Source organism: Apus apus, chromosome Z (genome assembly GCF_020740795.1).
Source record: "Apus apus isolate bApuApu2 chromosome Z, bApuApu2.pri.cur, whole genome shotgun sequence".
Taxonomy (NCBI): Eukaryota; Metazoa; Chordata; class Aves; order Apodiformes; family Apodidae; genus Apus; species Apus apus.
The window spans coordinates 65,867,746-65,885,127 of record NC_067312.1 but is presented as its reverse complement, the minus strand read 5'-3'; the positions used below and the strand labels follow the sequence as shown (position 1 = coordinate 65,885,127).

The 17,382-nt window shown below is 46.1% G+C and overlaps 1 protein-coding gene across 5 annotated transcripts in view; it reads left to right on the top strand.

The window, feature by feature from the left end:
• ABCA1 (ATP binding cassette subfamily A member 1) overlaps positions 1-17,382 on the top strand; it is a 94,566-nt gene that overhangs the window by 61,750 nt on the left and 15,434 nt on the right. For 2 of the 5 annotated variants that reach the window (XM_051641914.1, XM_051641915.1), the window contains exons 10-30: positions 335-474; positions 1,229-1,345; positions 4,203-4,391; positions 5,227-5,432; positions 5,525-5,701; positions 6,292-6,514; positions 6,844-7,065; positions 7,691-7,895; positions 8,309-8,422; positions 8,903-9,074; positions 9,624-9,755; positions 10,283-10,422; positions 11,199-11,336; positions 11,846-12,072; positions 12,508-12,580; positions 13,041-13,243; positions 14,254-14,302; positions 15,228-15,341; positions 15,681-15,832; positions 16,266-16,390; positions 16,778-16,876. In XM_051641914.1, coding sequence (XP_051497874.1) covers positions 335-474; positions 1,229-1,345; positions 4,203-4,391; positions 5,227-5,432; positions 5,525-5,701; positions 6,292-6,514; positions 6,844-7,065; positions 7,691-7,895; positions 8,309-8,422; positions 8,903-9,074; positions 9,624-9,755; positions 10,283-10,422; positions 11,199-11,336; positions 11,846-12,072; positions 12,508-12,580; positions 13,041-13,243; positions 14,254-14,302; positions 15,228-15,341; positions 15,681-15,832; positions 16,266-16,390; positions 16,778-16,876 — 3,217 coding nt within the window. The remainder of the gene's footprint in view (positions 1-334; positions 475-1,228; positions 1,346-4,202; positions 4,392-5,226; positions 5,433-5,524; positions 5,702-6,291; positions 6,515-6,843; positions 7,066-7,690; positions 7,896-8,308; positions 8,423-8,902; positions 9,075-9,623; positions 9,756-10,282; positions 10,423-11,198; positions 11,337-11,845; positions 12,073-12,507; positions 12,581-13,040; positions 13,244-14,253; positions 14,303-15,227; positions 15,342-15,680; positions 15,833-16,265; positions 16,391-16,777; positions 16,877-17,382) is intronic. The other 3 variants (XM_051641919.1, XM_051641918.1, XM_051641917.1) reach the window with 3 other exon arrangements.

Below are 17,382 nucleotides of genomic sequence, written 5' to 3'. Positions count from 1 at the left end.
TTCAGGGGAAGAGGGAGCATGGTGATGCCTTTGGAAGTCTGTCTTTTTCTGGGCAGATTTTGCTTGTGCCGTGCAGTGGGGTTGTGGTGCAGACCTCACAGTGTGGCTCCTAGTGCTGGCAGATACCTGGGTGCTCCAAGTTTACTGAGCAGACCATGGAGGCTTGGACTGAAAGGGGCTTTTATCAAGCTTAGTAGGAGGGGAGGGTTGTTTTTTTGTCTGTGAAATGCTGTGCTTTCAGCTGTGACTGTCCTTAAAACCCAAACAAGTGGGGCATGTGCCTTCTGCAGTTGTCACTATGCTTTTCAGCCACTGACCCTTCTCTCCTCCTCAGCACCCTACTGCAATGAGCTGATGAAGAACCTGGAATCCAGCCCGCTTTCCAGGATTATTTGGAGGGCTTTGAAACCCTTACTGATTGGGAAGATCTTGTACACTCCAGACACACCAGCAATAAGGAAGGTCATGGCTGAGGTAACTCTAGCCCTATACTCTTGATACGTAGAATGATGTATGTCCTTTGGCTGTGCAGCTTAGCTGCCCTGTGTTAAATTGGGCCCAAATACAAACCCAGAAAGGATTGCCTGCAAAGCACAGCCTCCCTAGTCTCTCACCTCCCATGCATTTGCTGTTGAAGGCTTAAGGAGAAAAGGCCAGGCTGAACTCTTTTTTCCTAGACTTGGCTGGAAGCTTTCCCAGTGGTGCCTTTTCACTATCCACGTCTCTCATGTAACATGGGAGTGGGGAAAACCTGGATAAGCCTTCAGGTGTACTTCCTTTCCTCCACTGCAGGCTGGTCAGTAGACGCTTGATAATTTCTGATTGTGGTTTCCCTAATGTGCTCTCTAATTCCCCAAGCTCCCTCAGCAAGATAACTCTTCCCCCCATCCTGGGTGGACATTTGCACTTGGTGATCTTGGAGTCTTTTCCAACTGTGACAATTCTGTGATTCTAGCATACAGGAAGGGGCTGCCTCTGTGTTGCCCTTCATGTCCAAGGCAGTCATTCTCCACCAAGCCTTGAAAGCCAGTGTTCAGTGACAGGCATCCACACTGCCTCTTGTTTCCCTTCTAAGTTCACTTGATTTGCCCTACTCTTGTCCTTGCAGAAGCTGAGCTGCTGTTTGACTATAAGCAACAGTCACTGGACAGGTCAATGCACCCTCTCAAGCCTGCAGTGGATCTCTGCCAGCTTTTGGAAATAACCTTCCTCTCCTCTTTGCCGGCAGGTGAACAGGACATTCCAGGAGCTGGGTGTGTTTCGTGACCTCGGAGGGATGTGGGAGGAGATAAGCCCGAAGATCTGGACGTTTATGGAAAGTAGTCAGGAAATGGATCTCGTTCGGGTCAGTATGCTGTCCTTGCCAGAACCACCACTGTCATCTTCTGCAATAGGTGATGAAATACTTCTTTTAGGTGGTGCTTCACTTCTGAGCCGAGCAGATAAACAGTATGGATGGGGCAACTTCTTGAAACATGTTGTGATTGTACCCATCTCACATTATGCTTAGCATTCTGTCCTTAATGTAACAACCTGCTGCAAACAGGAGCTGTGTGTTTGTGACACCCATTTCTAATCTGCCTGTGTGGGGAAATGGGCTGTTTCTTGCACAGTGTTGCCCTAATGTGGCATGAATATCTGGGTTGGGGTTTTTCTGTAAACTGGGGTCTGTAGGGTTAGTGACATATTCAGCATCCTGTGCTGTGCACTTCTCCACAACAGTGCTCTCATGATAGCAGCAAAGTGAGCGGTAATACACCTAAATCAGATCCTGGAAGGTGCCAGGTGGCCTCGGGCTCCGTTGGGTACAATAGGAATGGAATGGTTATCAAGCTAGAGCTTAACCTGGAGGCCTGGCAGTAATCTGGCACAAATCTTGTAAAAACTTAATTTGGAGTTGCATGGTAAGCTGAATTTAGTCATACTTGGGTGCTCATGGGAGAAGAGCAAACATCACCCTACGACTGATCGCTTCTTAACATGCCATGCATATTAGACCATGAAGAACAGGCTGGGAGTCTTGTTTGGATTTGACATGATTTTTGCTGGCCTGTGTGCTGCCTGGAGCATTGTGCTAGGTGTTAGACCTGCATTACTGAGGCATTATCTGCTTAAGTGGCCTAGTTCACTGCTGCTTCCCTCAGGTGCAACTCTGAGGGCTGGATCTTTGCATCCTGTGTTTGTCTTTGGAAACACAGGCATTGAGCAACAAAGGAGGAGTTGAAGAGCATCTCTTCCTGCTGTCTCTTCAAGGTGGCTGGTTGGGTGTCATAGTGCAGCTGTTACACAGAGAATTCCTGGGTCTTAAAATTCACTCCTTCTTTACCCCAGAGCTGTGTTGAATGGTCTCTGACCTGTGCTGTTGCACTTCCAATCAGCATGACACACTAGAGGGTCAGAGACATAATTTTAATCACTCCTTTGCCTCTGTTGGCTTTATGAAAGTTAATTTTGTAGATGCTGGCATCAGGGAAGTGGGAACTGGAGCCACTAACTGTAAATTGAACCATTTGCTGCAGAGAATGCAGACAGAAAGTCACAGTTTGGATATTTGTTTGCAGTTGTGTCATCTGAAAAGTGAATGTTGCTGCTTTTTTTTATTATTATTTTTTTTTAAGTAAGCCTTGGGCTTTTCTGGTTTTGTATTTTGTATTTCATCCTTCTAGTTAACACTGCCAGTTCTCATAGTTAATTCTTGATCTTCCCAGCAGTCTGGTCTCCTCCTCTGCATTGGTGCAGTAGCAGGGGTTCATTAGTTGTCACCTGCTGGAGATCACCCAAGTAGGAGTGCTTTGCTATCGATGCCTGGGCAGCTCCCAGGCAGCATTCCATTTAGTTTGAAGGTGTAGCACAAATCACTTGTGCATGAATAGGCTGGAACATAGATGGCTGTTCGTGGCAGCTTTCAGGAGGGAGGTTTGTCCATTTGTTAGCCACCAGGGCTGCCATGCTGCTGGGTGACCGGTCACCGCATCCCAGCTCTCTTGAGTTGTGTAGTCTGTTTGGCATATTGCTTCCTGCTGAAGGAAAGAGGAAAGTGTTTGCTTGCCCATCTCTGGTACTTCCAGCTTGATGCTAATGCAGCTGCTACCTTCAGGGAGTACAACATGTGCCCCTGGAGTTAATGAGCTTTAGTGTTGCTGCTGAACGTGATGAAGCTGAGCCCCTTCCCTGGAGGCATGGTGCCCTGCCTATTGGGGAACGTGGCATGAACCAGCATTAGGAGACCAAATGTGAAGCGAGTGCAGCACAGCTGATCCCTGTTTGCTTGGAATTCCCTTTCACATGCTCTCTTTTGCCATTACTTTCTAGTTTGCTGGTAACAGCAGAGCATGGGGAAGCTCCTCACCTCTCAACTTAATTCTTTGTTCTGGCAGAAAATCCATTTCCTGTTTTTACTGGTCAGGACTTCTCTCCTGTGCAGGGTTGTTTTTTCGTCTCTTCTTCAGTTCAAAAATTAATGCTCCCCTCCTGCCTGCCCTTATAATGTCTCTCTGGAGGAGTGTTTTCTGCTTCATTGTCAGGTGCTTCTACCTGGACTGCACTTGTGTAGGTGTTGTGCACACACATAGTGGGGCAACAGTCTGTTTTCAGAAATCTAGCAGTTAAACCTGGTGAAAAAAGCACTATGCCATATAGGAGAACAGAGGCAGGATATCATGGCTGTGCGAAGCAGCTTCAGCCAGCTGTGATGGTGCAATAGCAAAATATGTAAGAAAAGCCACCCAGCTTCTGGTGTTGGTATTTCTGCTCAGCACCGTGGCTGTTCAGCTTCCAGCCATGCCACAGCCCCTCTTTATTTCATCGGGGAACAGAGGTTTGTTCAGCAGAGGTGAGCAGATCTTGGCAACCACCATCAGCCAGATGCCTCTCTCTTGAAAAGGCATCTGCCCCCTCCCTTGTTTTGCTGGTGGAAGACTGCTTTGTGTGTGCGTGGCTCTCTGCTGCCCTCTCCTTGGGAAATGGGTGGCAGGACATGGAAGGAGCCAGCCAGCCTCCAAACAGCACTTCATGGTGTAGCTGTACCGAGGGAGGTATAGCCCTTGCAATGGGACTGCAAGAGGAAAGGCTCCCACTGTGCTGATATTCTCAGAAGGGTGGAAGGCCTCTCCCTGCGTCCTTTTCCTGGTACTGCATGATTTCTTTATGAGAAAGGAGATTAATACTCAACTGTTTCTCCTTTGAAAACAAAATACCGACAGACGCTGCTGAAAGGCAAAGCCCTCTGGGACCTGCACTTGCCATCTTCCAACTGGACAGTGGAGGACATTGCTCGATTCCTTTCAAACCATCCAGAGGACTTTGAGACAGAAAATGGCTCTGTATATACCTGGGTGGATGCCTTCAATGAGACAGATCGGGCTGTCCAGACCATCTCCCGTTTCATGGAGGTGAGATCCTGCTGGTTTGGGCAAGGAGCTGTGGGGAGGGCTGCAGCTTGGTCTTCACTCACATGGTGGGGTGTCCTGGAACAGGAAGATTAAAGTTCCTCAGTACACTTTCTGTAAATGACCAGGCTTTAGTAGGGCTGAGTGCAAAGCATGTTAGAAAATACCATTTATTCAGGTGCATAAATAGAGATGTAGGAAGCTAATTGTAGGGCTTGTTCTTGAAGCTTTCACGTTGCCCATGGTGTGTGGTTTCTCACCCTGTTGTTACTGGGAGAGCTACTGCTTGCTGCAGCAGTGTTAAGAGCTCAGATTTCCATCTGGGGTTTTAGCTGGGGACTGCCATGAAGCTAGTATGGAAATTTGTTCTGCTTGGCAGATGGGTCCAAACAGAAACAGACCTTGGTCTGTCAGGGGCCTGATCCAAAGCCTTCTGGTCTCTCAGCTGATTTTAGAGGCCTTGAATGAGACCTAGTTTATTGGTAACAGATAAGTTTAGACTATCTATGGAAATTTATGCTTGAATGGGATCCTGTAGCTGGTATCACAATGCTATCTAACCTCTTGTCCTGAGAAAACTTTTGCTGGGGTGATATATGTGATATGTCAGTTATAGATGTTTAACTGGCAGGTAACCATCAAGTGGGGAAAAAAGGGCATCTCTAGCACCTTGCTGGGCTGCCATGAGGCATTGCCAAGTAGTCCAGCACTGCAGCCTTTGCTTGGGCATGGCTTTACCATTTGCAGAATTTTCTCTTTCTCTCCCTCCCAAATACAAACAAAGTATGTTCTGGTTGGTAACTGATCCCATAAACGCTTCCAAATCTGTGCTGTGTAGTGTGTCAACTTGGACAAACTGGAGCCTGTGGCTACGGAAGTCCGGCTCATAAACAAGTCATTGGAGCTTCTGGATGAAAGGAGGTTCTGGGCTGGCATTGTCTTCACTGAAATAGCTCCCAACAGCATAGAGCTCCCTCAACATGTGAAGTACAAGATACGCATGGACATTGATAACGTAGAAAGGACCAACAAGATCAAGGACGGGTGAGTCCTGACATGCTGCCTTATGAACAATTTCTTATGGGAGATGCACTGATGAGGATTTCTAACAGCAAGGTCTTGTTCTCTTGGTGCAGGTACTGGGATCCTGGTCCCCGTGCTGATCCCTTTGAGGACATGCGCTATGTTTGGGGAGGCTTTGCCTACCTGCAGGATGTGGTGGAACAGGCCATCATCAGGGTACAGACAGGCACAGAGAAGAAGACAGGAGTTTATGTGCAGCAGATGCCCTATCCTTGTTACGTGGATGACATGTATGTATTCAGGCTGCTTCAAAAGCTTCCAGCAGAATTGTAGCTTGGAAGGCATCAGCTCTTGTCCCTCCTCAGGCGTGGTTTATGTCCCTACTATTAGTGGGGAAGCAACCTCCTTAGTTCCTAATCCATGGAATTAGGGTACCTGCATGGGGGGTTCATAATATGTGATGGTTTGCATAGTCCTTCCCAGGATAAGGTCTGCCAGTACAGGGTAAGGTCTGCCAGTACAGGACTTTCACATAGAGTGTGTTTCTGAGTTGTGTCCATGTCCCCAAACCTGATAAAGGTGAAGACAGCACTGGGAAAAACAGAGACCTAGACATTGTAGAGTGAAAAGAGGACTCTTGAGTCCAATCCCCAGGAGTGGCAGGTGCAGCTCCAGCTCCTGCTCTGCATTAGTAATGTGCAGTAGACCCATCAACCTCACCTCCTAGTGAGGCACTGGTCCTGTCTTGTGCTCAGCACTTGGGCTGATTTGAGCAATGAAGCCTTAGCCTTCACCATGCTCTGCTAGCCCTTGATGGTACCTGATGTTGCACTGACATATCTCATTCTATTCTCCTGGCTCCTTTTATTTCTTCTCTCAGATTTCTACGTGTCATGAGCCGCTCCATGCCTCTCTTCATGACTCTAGCCTGGATCTACTCAGTGGCTGTGATAATTAAGGGTATTGTGTATGAGAAGGAAGCCCGGCTGAAGGAGACAATGAGGATTATGGGACTTGACAATGGCATTCTTTGGCTAAGCTGGTTCATTAGCAGCCTCATCCCTCTCCTAATGAGTGCAGGCCTGCTGGTGCTGATCCTTAAGGTGAGTTGACTGGCTTGGTCTGTAGCAGCAGAATCTAGAGCCCTGAGAGCCTGCTAAGCAGTGGTCTGCACTGACAAACTCTTAGTGAATGTGCGTTGACCAACAGCTCTGAGTACAGAGTTTTGGAACAAAAGAAGGCTGGGAGGGGCTGTAGTAGATTCAGTGCTCTGTAAATGGTGCCTGTGGTACTGCACCATTTCTGGGAAGGCTGTTGTGCGAATTCCAGCAAGCCCAGCCTCCCCTGAGCTGCAGTTCTGCACACTTGCTTGTACTAGAGCCACTTTGGAGAGCCCTTTCAAAGCCTAATGCTCCTCTTGTTTTCCTGCCAGATGGGGAATCTGCTGCCTTACAGTGACCCTAGTGTGGTGTTTGTTTTCCTCTCCATCTTCGGTGTTGTGACCATCCTCCAGTGTTTCCTCATCAGCACTGTGTTCTCCAGGGCCAACCTGGCAGCTGCCTGTGGGGGCATTGTCTATTTCACACTGTACCTGCCTTACGTGCTGTGTGTTGCCTGGCAGGACTATATCAGCTTCTCACTCAAGATCTTTGCGGTGAGTCTTGAGAGAAACTGTCCTGGGTGCTGAGTCTCCACCAGTATGGCACTCAGCAGGTCTCTAGCTGGTCCCTGATAGTGGGGGGTGGGGGCAGGTGGCAATGGGAGGTAATTTTTCAGGATAAAAGGCTGTCAGGGCTGGGCTTGGTGAAGAGGTTGATTGAGCCTGTTAGGAGCTATTGGGGGAGGGTTTTGTTGGCTTTGGTAGTAGTTCAGCCAGACTAAGCTGCCCACACCTCTGTATGCTGTGATGCTGTACCACCAGATATGCAGGCTGAAGGAACCAGCTGTCTTTACTCTGCACATCCCTTCTTACCAGTATGGAGAGGGTGGCTGTTAGTGATCTCTTCCCTCACATGAAAGTCAAAAGAGCAAGGGAAAAAAAACAGGGAAACAAACAGCTCTGGGTGGTGGTCCAGCAGAGACTTCAGGTCTTGCATGCTTGTTGGACCCAAGACTGAGTCTGCCACTCCTTCTCTGCAAATACAGTCCTGCTCCTTGGACCCTTGACTTTTCCTGTAAGCCTTCTGGAACATGTCTCTCAGCTTTGTGCTAGAGCTGAGCTGCCCAGCTGGAGAGTAGTTGTGAAAAACCGAGTGCATGTTCTTGCCTCCCATTTGCAGAGCCTGCTGTCTCCAGTAGCCTTTGGCTTTGGTTGTGAATACTTTGCACTGTTTGAGGAGCAGGGAGTCGGTGTTCAGTGGGACAACTTCTTTGAGAGCCCATTGGAAGAAGATGGCTTTAGCATCACCACATCTGCTGTCATGATGTTATTCGACACCTTCCTGTATGGGGTCATGACCTGGTACATTGAGTCTGTCTTCCCAGGTGAGCTCTGCTTCTGAGGGAGGATCATGTCTTCACATTTTTAAATGGATGCTTTCACCCTACTCTGTGGCAATGGCTGAGCTAGTCCTAGAGGCTTTGCTGCACTTCAGCTGCTCCGTTTTCTGAACTGCTAAGCCCACAGACCCTGCTGCAAGGGAGGAGTTGAGAGATCAGTACCACATGTGGCTGCTTAGCACCTTCCCACATATGGCTTTTAACCCTAAAGTGAAGTTAGGGGAAAGAGATGTCTCTTACCTCCAAAATCTGGCAGTGTCTTCAGCATGAAAGATCCCTTCTTAGTCCTGCCTAACTTAGAGGCTTGCTGGGGGTGGAGTGTTTCTCTTCTTGTCCTGAAGGCTAATATGAGAAAAGGAACAGAGGCAGTCATGCTCATGTAACGCTTCTCTCTTTAGGCCAGTATGGGATTCCCAGGCCCTGGTACTTCCCTTTCACAAAATCTTATTGGTTTGGTGAGGAACCACGGAACAGGCAGCACCTTCATCCTGATCAGAAGGGACCTTCGGAAGGTGAGTGCTGGACACGGAGCCTTTCTGCAGAGAAATGTTACAGTCTGCTTTTTTGAAAAGAGAATCCAAGGACAGCAGGACTTACATGGCTAAGGTGAAATTGGTTATCCCTTTCGTATAACAGTTTGAGTATGCTTATCAGGTGGGTGTATTCAAATAAACCCAAGGTATTTGGTCAGCTTGAGTGCAGGCAGGTACTCCAGCCTCATGCAGTTGAGAATTCCTCCAATTTTTGCCCACTCTGGGTACACTGGAGATCTCAACCTGATCATCCTAGATGAGCCCAGTAGGGACAAAAGAGCTGAAGGACAATTTCTGTGCAAGTTTCCTTTCCCTGAGGAAGAAATGTGTTCAGTTTTTCATATAGCTTATTTCTCCTTAGATCTCCACAGACCTGGGGGAATGTGATGTTTTTTAGAAGTCCTTAGTTGCTGTTAAAACCTATCATATATCTCTTTACTTTGCTCTGTTTTCTTCTAGTCTGCAATGAGGAAGAGCCTACACATCTGAGCCTTGGTGTTTCCATCCAGAACTTGGTCAAGGTTTATCGTGATGGAAAGAAAGTTGCTGTAGATGGTCTTACACTGAACTTCTATGAAGGACAAATCACCTCCTTTCTGGGGCATAATGGAGCAGGGAAAACCACTACCATGTGAGAGCAAAATAATGCTTTAAAATAGTGGGAGGAGTGGAGTGACTCTGAATACTGTGGTTCCCATCAATATGGTATACATAGCTGTACAACTGCAGCGTGCCAGCTGGTGCAAATAAGGGTGCTCTACTGGTTTCAGTGGAGTTCTGCTGATTTACCCTTGTTGTGCAGCTATCTCAGAACATGCACAGATACAGAGGACTGAAATAGATTGAGATTGTGCCAAATGAATCTACTGGGAGCAGTTTTTAGTAAAGCCATTTGTGATTCTGACTTAAAAGTGTAGGGAAACAAGCTGGAATTGAAAGGAAAAGAAGCTTTTATAAGAAAAAGTATTTCCTCCCAGGGAAGTCATGTGGATGTGCTTTGATCATGTTAAAACCATTGGAGCAGATTTTTTTTAATCCATTAGTGAGATGTTTCTCAGACTACTTTCCTGATGTGGGAGTTGCCCAGGGCTTCCATCCACTCTTCCTTCATACATCCTAGTATATGCAGCAGTCATTTCCTAATGGTGGAACTTGCTTACCTGTTGTGTTTGTCCTTCAGGTCCATCTTGACTGGCTTGTTCCCCCCAACCTCGGGTACAGCCTTCATCCTGGGCAAAGATATCCGCTCTGAGCTCAGTACCATCAGGCAGAATCTGGGTGTCTGTCCACAACACAACGTGCTGTTTGACCTGTGAGTAGCACCTGTGAGATGCAGGGCTGTTGTTACCCAACAGATCTTTGGGATCCTTAGGAGACAGTGGTGTGCTTTCAGCTGGGACAGTCCTGACTTTATCTGTGTGCTTGGTGCGGGACAGCAGGGTGGTGTGAGATTTGTACAAGGACATACTGTTTATTAGCACATGTGTACATGCCTGTCAATTATCAGGAAAAGCTTACATATCCATCTTTGGCTTCTCTGTAAAGAAATGTACTCCACTGAACTTAACTAGGCCAAATGTTACCCCAGACCCTAGTGATCTGGGATGTTGGGAGTTCTCTGTCAAGCACCCTTAATGAATGATTATTTACGTTGGTGGTGAGTAGCCACACCCTGAAATCAGGCCCAAGCTGAGCACACCCAGTCTGTAACTCCTTGAAACCTCAGCCTTAAAAGATGTTTTCCTGAGAAAACAAACATGTTTGCTGTAATGCTAATGCAGGGGATGAATCCCAGCATAGTGGTATGAGCTGTGCCCTGAGACTGCTCCTATTTCCTAGGCTCACAGTGGAGGAGCACATCTGGTTCTACGCTAGGCTCAAAGGGCTGCCAGAAAAGAAGGTGAAAGAGGAGATGGAGCAGATGGCAATGGATGTTGGTTTGCCTCACAAACTGAAAGCTAGGACAAGCAAGCTTTCTGGTAGGTATTCAGCTGCTTTTGCATTTCTCAACTGCTTCTTCAGCCCCAGAAAAAGTGTCTCGAGTTTCACAGAGGCTGCATCACTGGCCTTGGCTGGGTCCTCCAGTTACATACAGACTACACAATTGAGCACTTTGGAAAATCAGTTGTTGATTATCAAGTTACCCAAATAATCCAGCTACTAGTGATATTCCCTACAGCAGGACTCCTGTATCAGTCTGTATGAGGTAGCTGAGGGACCAAGACTCCTGTTTTTTTCTGACTCAACTATCAGCACAGACTGTATATTTGACCTTAGGAGGGGAGAGCAGATGGCCATAGGTTGCCTTTAGTATTGAAAGTGTAATATAATTCCTTGCTGCTGCCTCTGGCAAACTTCCACAGCAGCAGTGTCTCTTGGGGACCTGTTTCTGCAGCTGAAGCTCTGGAAGGAGACCCATGCTCCAGATTCTCAAATGTGGTTAGGCCTCCAAGCTGGTGACTTGGCTACTGTCAATGTTGAGATAGTATGATTCACCTGTGGAAGGGCTCATGAGGTGTGGTTTCCTGCAGTAGGAGGAGAGCTGTACCCCACTGAGGGGAGACCATCCAGATGAGTTATCCCCGGTCCTGATGGTGATAGGACTCTGAAGGCCTGACATTGTAGCAGTGCTTGGTCTTCTCACTATGCAATTCTGCTTTTTTGGGGGAAGCTCATTACCCACCATGCTGGTGCTGTTGCTGTTCCCTTCATCTCTGTCTCAGCCGGAACACCTCTTTCTTCTTTTGCCTGTTAGGTGGCATGCAGAGGAAGCTCTCAGTTGCCTTAGCCTTTGTTGGTGGCTCCAAAGTTGTCATTCTGGATGAGCCTACAGCCGGAGTGGATCCTTACTCTCGCAGAGGGATATGGGAATTGCTCCTAAAGTATCGGCAAGGTACGTGGTCTTTTTCTCTGCTGCTAATGAACGTGCCATGGAAAGCAAAAGAAAATAAATGCAATTCATGACTTCCCAAAACAGCAATGTGTCTTTGCAAATCTGTTATTGCCTGCACTGAGGCAGGAACAAAGAGAATGCATAATGAGGATGTTCTGATTTCTCACCTGACCTCCTTTCTTATCCTGTTCATGTCAGAGCTTATGAACAAAGTTCCTCCTTGGGTTGTGAGGGCAGTTAAAATCAGAAATGCACCCTTGGTGTGCAGCAGTGTCCTGTTCTCTGTGCTACCAACCTTGCTGATGTGAATTAACCTGCCTTTGCTGAACATGACAAAAGCCAGCAGAGGATGGGGAGGAGCAGTTGTGAATCTTTTCTATACTGCTAGCCTGGACTTGTGGCATTAACCTTCCATCAACTTCATGGCAAGATCCAGATGATTGTGGCTTTGGCTCACAAACATGGGTATGGTTGACTTACCAGCACTGCCTTCCCTTGCTTTCTTCCAGGCCGCACTATCATTCTCTCCACACACCACATGGATGAGGCAGACATCCTGGGTGACCGGATTGCCATCATTTCTCATGGCAAGCTCTGCTGTGTGGGCTCTTCTCTCTTCCTGAAGAACCAGCTGGGAACAGGCTATTATTTGACTCTGGTCAAGAAGGATGTGGATTCCTCTCTTAGCTCCTGCCGAAACAGCAGCAGCACAGTGTCCTATCTGAAGAAGGTACAGGTGACCCTTACATACATTCTTCCTTCATGAACTCTTAGGCTTATGGGAAGCAGCAGCTAAGATTTTATGTGGTAGAACATCTCAAAGAGCAATCCCTTACTCTTTAAAATACATGTTACTTGCTTTTATAGGTACTATACCAGATCATGCCTGGTTAGGCTGTTGCATGGGATGTACATCTCCCTTACAGTTTCTTTAGTGATGGTGGTACAAAGCTGATTGGAGAAATACAGAATAGATCAAGTGCACTTGCTTCTGTAACTGTGACCTCTTTTCAGCCCTTTGCAGTGCTATGTCACTATTATTTTGTGACTCTTCCATGGGGTATCCAGCACGTTGCAGCATCTAGTAGGAGTTACCTAGAGTGTAGTATCTGGTGGGCTCGTTTTTTGTTAAACAGCAGGAAACAATGGTTGTCTTCTCTTTTGTAACCAGGATGACAGTGTCTCCCAGAGCAGCTCTGATGCTGGCCTTGGCAGTGACCACGAAAGTGACACACTGACAATAGGTGAGGCTTGGATAAGAATGTAAGGTTCAATCCCAGTGTTGATATTGCTCTTTCTTTCACCTTGGACAACTGCCTTAACCTTGTGCCCCTGTATAGCTACAGTCTTGGGATAATTATTAAATTCACAGCAATGGTATTTTTAAATCCATAAATTTTTCTTTAGCGAGGTGTTTTGGGTTCAAGCTGTCCTGAAATTTAATAACCAAGGATTTATATAGTTGCTAAGCCTGTTAGCAATATGTAACATTAGCTGGTGAACTGTACATGAGTGACTTGCAGGGCTGCCAGTGGCATGTAAAAACTCTCCCAGATTCAGAAATGAGATTTTCCATGAACATGAGCTGCTTTCAGAGATGTCCCATTTTCCTTCCTTCTGGTACAGTTTTTCAGGCTGAGCTACTCTTTCCATATAATGAGTAGTAACAAAGTAAACACTGTGTTTTCTTTTTGGTTCTTCTAGATGTCTCTGCAATTTCAAATCTCATTACAAAACACGTCCCTGAGGCCAGGCTGGTGGAGGACATCGGCCATGAATTAACCTATGTCCTGCCATACAAGGCTGCTAAAGAGGGAGCTTTTGTGGAGCTGTTCCATGAAATAGATGACCGTCTCTCTGATCTTGGCATTTCCAGCTACGGGATCTCTGAAACCACCCTAGAAGAAGTGAGTGAACTGAGGATTCCTGTTTGACTTAAAGGAGGCAAAATGAATCCTAGCAGAAATAGGAGTGAGATGGAGTCTGGTCACTTCCTGTAAATATTTGTTGTGAAACAAGAAGCTTTGTTTTCCTTTCCAAAATGGTTTGCCCTCTGCCCTGTTTAAGTGTGTGCTTTAAAAGCTGAAATGTAATACAGGCAAGCATAGACAGGTCCTTTGTCTGGGTTGCACTGTGCTAAGATGTCATGTGAAGACTGGCCCCCAGTTTGGCTTCTAGTGACTGTGTAAACACCTTTGAGGTATTTTTAGGGATACTTTGTGCTGCATGTAACTGAAAACATATATTTCAGTACTGGAGATGGTATTTCACAGAAACCACTTAGTTGTATGTCCTTGTCAGGAGCATTTTTAGGGTCTTGTGGCTGTGTCCCAGCTGACAGGTCTACCTTTTTTATCACAGGAGTATCTTGCACTTTATCCCCTGTTTAAGTGAAATATTGTCTTTATTTTTTTTAATAGTGGCAGGGGAAACTGAAACCATGATGGTGTCACTGAGGTTGCCCTCTAGGTACATGAAGGCCTTGGCTGCTGACTGCCATTTGAATTTTTTTTTTTTTTTTTCTGGTTTAGAGAGAGTCCAAGGGACAAGCTCCACAAAGGTGCCTGTTCAGACATGAACAGGAGTGTGAGCACTCTCTGTTTAGGAGGAAGATGAGAATCCCCAAATTTAGTAACTAGGTCTATTTTCTGAAACATAGAAAAGACAATGTGTTAGAGATGCACTGAGAACTGACACTGGACCTGGGAAATGGCTGATTGGTGGTTACGAGCTGGTTCCTGGAAGCTAGAAAGAAGCCACAAAGACCATGTCCCCATTGTGCAGGAGTTAAATCATGTATCTTCTGTTCTTGTGCAGCATCTGTCAGTCTTGTGCTCTCTCCTGGCATCTCCTAAAGCAGTTCCCACTATTATCATTCCCATACCATTTTCACAGACACATACGTTTTATTTTTCAGATATTCCTGAAAGTAGCTGATGATAGTGGTGTGGATGCAGAAACCTCAGGTGGGTGTAGTTGTCTTCTGCAGTATTGAAGGGAAATTCAAGGGGAAGCACCTTTTCATATTGTATTTGTGCTGTTTAAGCACAAGACTGAGCAAGTCTAGGTATTTCAGGGGTAAAATTTCAGTGCAGGGATTTGTTCCAAAGACAATAAAGGGTCTAGTGGGTATCTCAAATAAAGAGCATTCCTGGTCTCACCAGCCTTGAATAGGTGGGGGATCCTGGTGTATGGCAGCATGTCCAGCTATGCAGTGACACATGTCAAGGTGTGACAGGCCCTGTTTCAGACTGAACAGGAGCTCTGCTGTGCTATATTTTAATAACCTAAAATAGCTGTTCTTAGCATACTTAATGCATGCTTTTATTACACTGTTAACTTCTGTTGACTTAGTGGTAGCATAGTTACTTTGTAATACTGGAAAATTTCTGACGTTTTCATGTATTGTGAATTATTTAACTGACATTATTGTTTACTCTGAGGAACAGGGAAAACTCTTGATGAGGTCAGTCTGCAGTAAGGAACCAAATGAATTCTTCTAAGAGCAGCTCACTTCAATAAGTGCTTTTGTCAGTGTTTCCTGATAAACTAGTGCTAGCATATTGCACTTGGAATCACATGCACATTTAGTGAGAATTTTGTTACAGTGAGAGCAGCCTGCAATTTTTATGGATAAATGAAAAAAAATATGTCCAGTGCACTGGAAGAAGCTTCTAGGACAACACACAAAAAATGGTACATAAAAAGGGACTCTTGCAGAGTGACAGCCTTGGTTTTACTTTTGCTGCACTGGAGTGACTCCAGATCCTGTTTGCAAATGGAAGATATGTAAAATGAAAATGATACTGCTTGTTTTTTGTTTTTGTTTTTCTGGGGCTAACTGGAGATAAACTGAAGCAGTTCAGCTAATCACAAGTGCATTGTTTTCAGATGGGACATTGCCAGCCAGAAGGAACAGGCGTGTATTTGGTGACAGACAGAGCTGCCTTCGTCCATTTACAGAAGATGATGCATTTGATCCTAATGATTCAGACATAGACCCAGGTATTGCTGGGGCTCAAGCCCATTTTCTTCTTGTGGACACTCTCTCATATTGTAAATACTGCAGATCATAAGGCTGAGACTGCCAGAAGAGTGGTCATTTATTTGCCTTTTGGGATAGTGGGCAGAGCAGTATCTACAGCTTGCTCAGTCCTCCCATTGAGGTTCAGAGAGATAAGGGTGAAAATGCATCATGTGAATTTCTGTTGCTATCTTTGCTCACCACTTGCTTCTTTATGATAAGAAAAAGTAGCTACTCCAGCTGCCACCTTGTGTCTCCAGCACAGAAGTGCCTAGAGAACATCTCTGAGCTTTTGAATGAGGGTAATTTCTTCTTGCTAGCAGAATCCAGAGAGACAGACCTTCTTAGTGGCATGGATGGGAAAGGATCCTACCAGATGAAGGGCTGGAAGCTTACCCAGCAGCAGTTCATGGCTCTGTTGTGGAAGAGGCTGCTAATTGCCAAGAGAAGCAGGAAGGGCTTCTTTGCTCAGGTGAGAACTCCCAGCAGATGAAGGGTACCTCAACAGGGACAGCTTTGGACCATGTATTGTGTTCAGAGTTAGAGCTGGGGAGAAAATCTCAGGTGAATATGGGTAACCATAACTGGTGTTCACTGCACATCTGAGCAAAAGGGGGCTGGTGCAGGTGAAAGGAGGTACATGATGACCAAGAGGTGCACAGCAGGGATGCAGCTGTGGTTAAAATCCCAATTTGGCCTTGAGAGCAGCATTTAGAGGCTGAATCCTCTGCATTCCAAGTGAGTGCCCTGATTTAGCTCTTCTGCTGGTGTTGTCTGGCAATGCCTTGGTGTAAATGGCAAAGACCTTCCTGGGAGACTTTGAAAAAGTTTTGACCCATTAAAGTTCCTGATGCTTCTGGTAGCATTCACTTTAAAAAGGGCTTGGTCTTTCCTTGCAATTTCAGATCGTGCTGCCAGCTGTCTTTGTGTGTATTGCTCTCATGTTCAGCCTGATCGTTCCTCCCTTTGGGAAGTATCCCAACCTGGAATTACAGCCCTGGATGTATGATGAACAGTACACTTTTATTAGGTATGTTTCTTGTGGCCTAGAAATAATGCTAAATCCTACAATTCTGTTCTTCTTTGCAAACATGAGTTACTGAGTTCCTCACAAGGTTGTTAACATTTGTTTAGTGCAGAAGCACTTTTTAATGGAGTCCTGGTATTTTCTTTTTAGACCTTTAAATGCCGACTCTAACTACTGGCAAGACCATATCCATTTCTGAATGGTGCTATGACTCTTATTAATACTGTGTGCTATACAGGAGTGTGTATGTGCTGCTAGGCCAAGCATTCTTCAAAGGGAAATCTCCACACAAATCCTTTTCCTAAGTGCTCTTGGCCTTGCTCTGCTGCTGCTTTTACTGTGTGTCTGTTATCCCACTGACCTGACAATGTTTCTCTGCTGTACTTGCAGCAATGATGCTCCAGAAGATGCAAGTACTCAGAGTCTTTTGGATGCTCTTCTCAATAAGCCTGGTTTTGGCACACGCTGTATGCAGGGACACTCTATCCCGTAAGTAAAACTCTGGGATGAGGAAACTGAGCCCCAGCTTCTGATTACCCAGTAGACTTAGCAGACTCTAGGAAATGAAAGTCCTGCATGGCCAGAGCAGGATTTAAGGCAAAAGAGTTGCAATACATTCAGGTTTTCTGCTCAGAACCTTTTAGAAAGTTACCAGCCCCCAGCATGGTGAGGGAGTGAGGTTTGATTCAAAGTCCTTACTGACAGAGATGTGAAGGAACAGTAGTCTCTCCCTCAAATTAGTTTGGTCCTGAACATGGAGAAGGACCTAGTCATGTTGCTATATGCTGTTGACTGTAGCTATTCCCATTTCCCAATCCTCTATTTCTAGCTGCACTAGAAACCTGGGTTAGCGCCTCCACAAACACCAGCAGGGAGAGTGGAGAGCCAGATGGCATTGGTGGTGTTTCCAAGCTTTGCCACTGACTTGGGCACATGACTGAAGATGCAGGCCATGAGTGCAGAAGGGGTGTACAAAGTCCAGGATGGTGTATCTG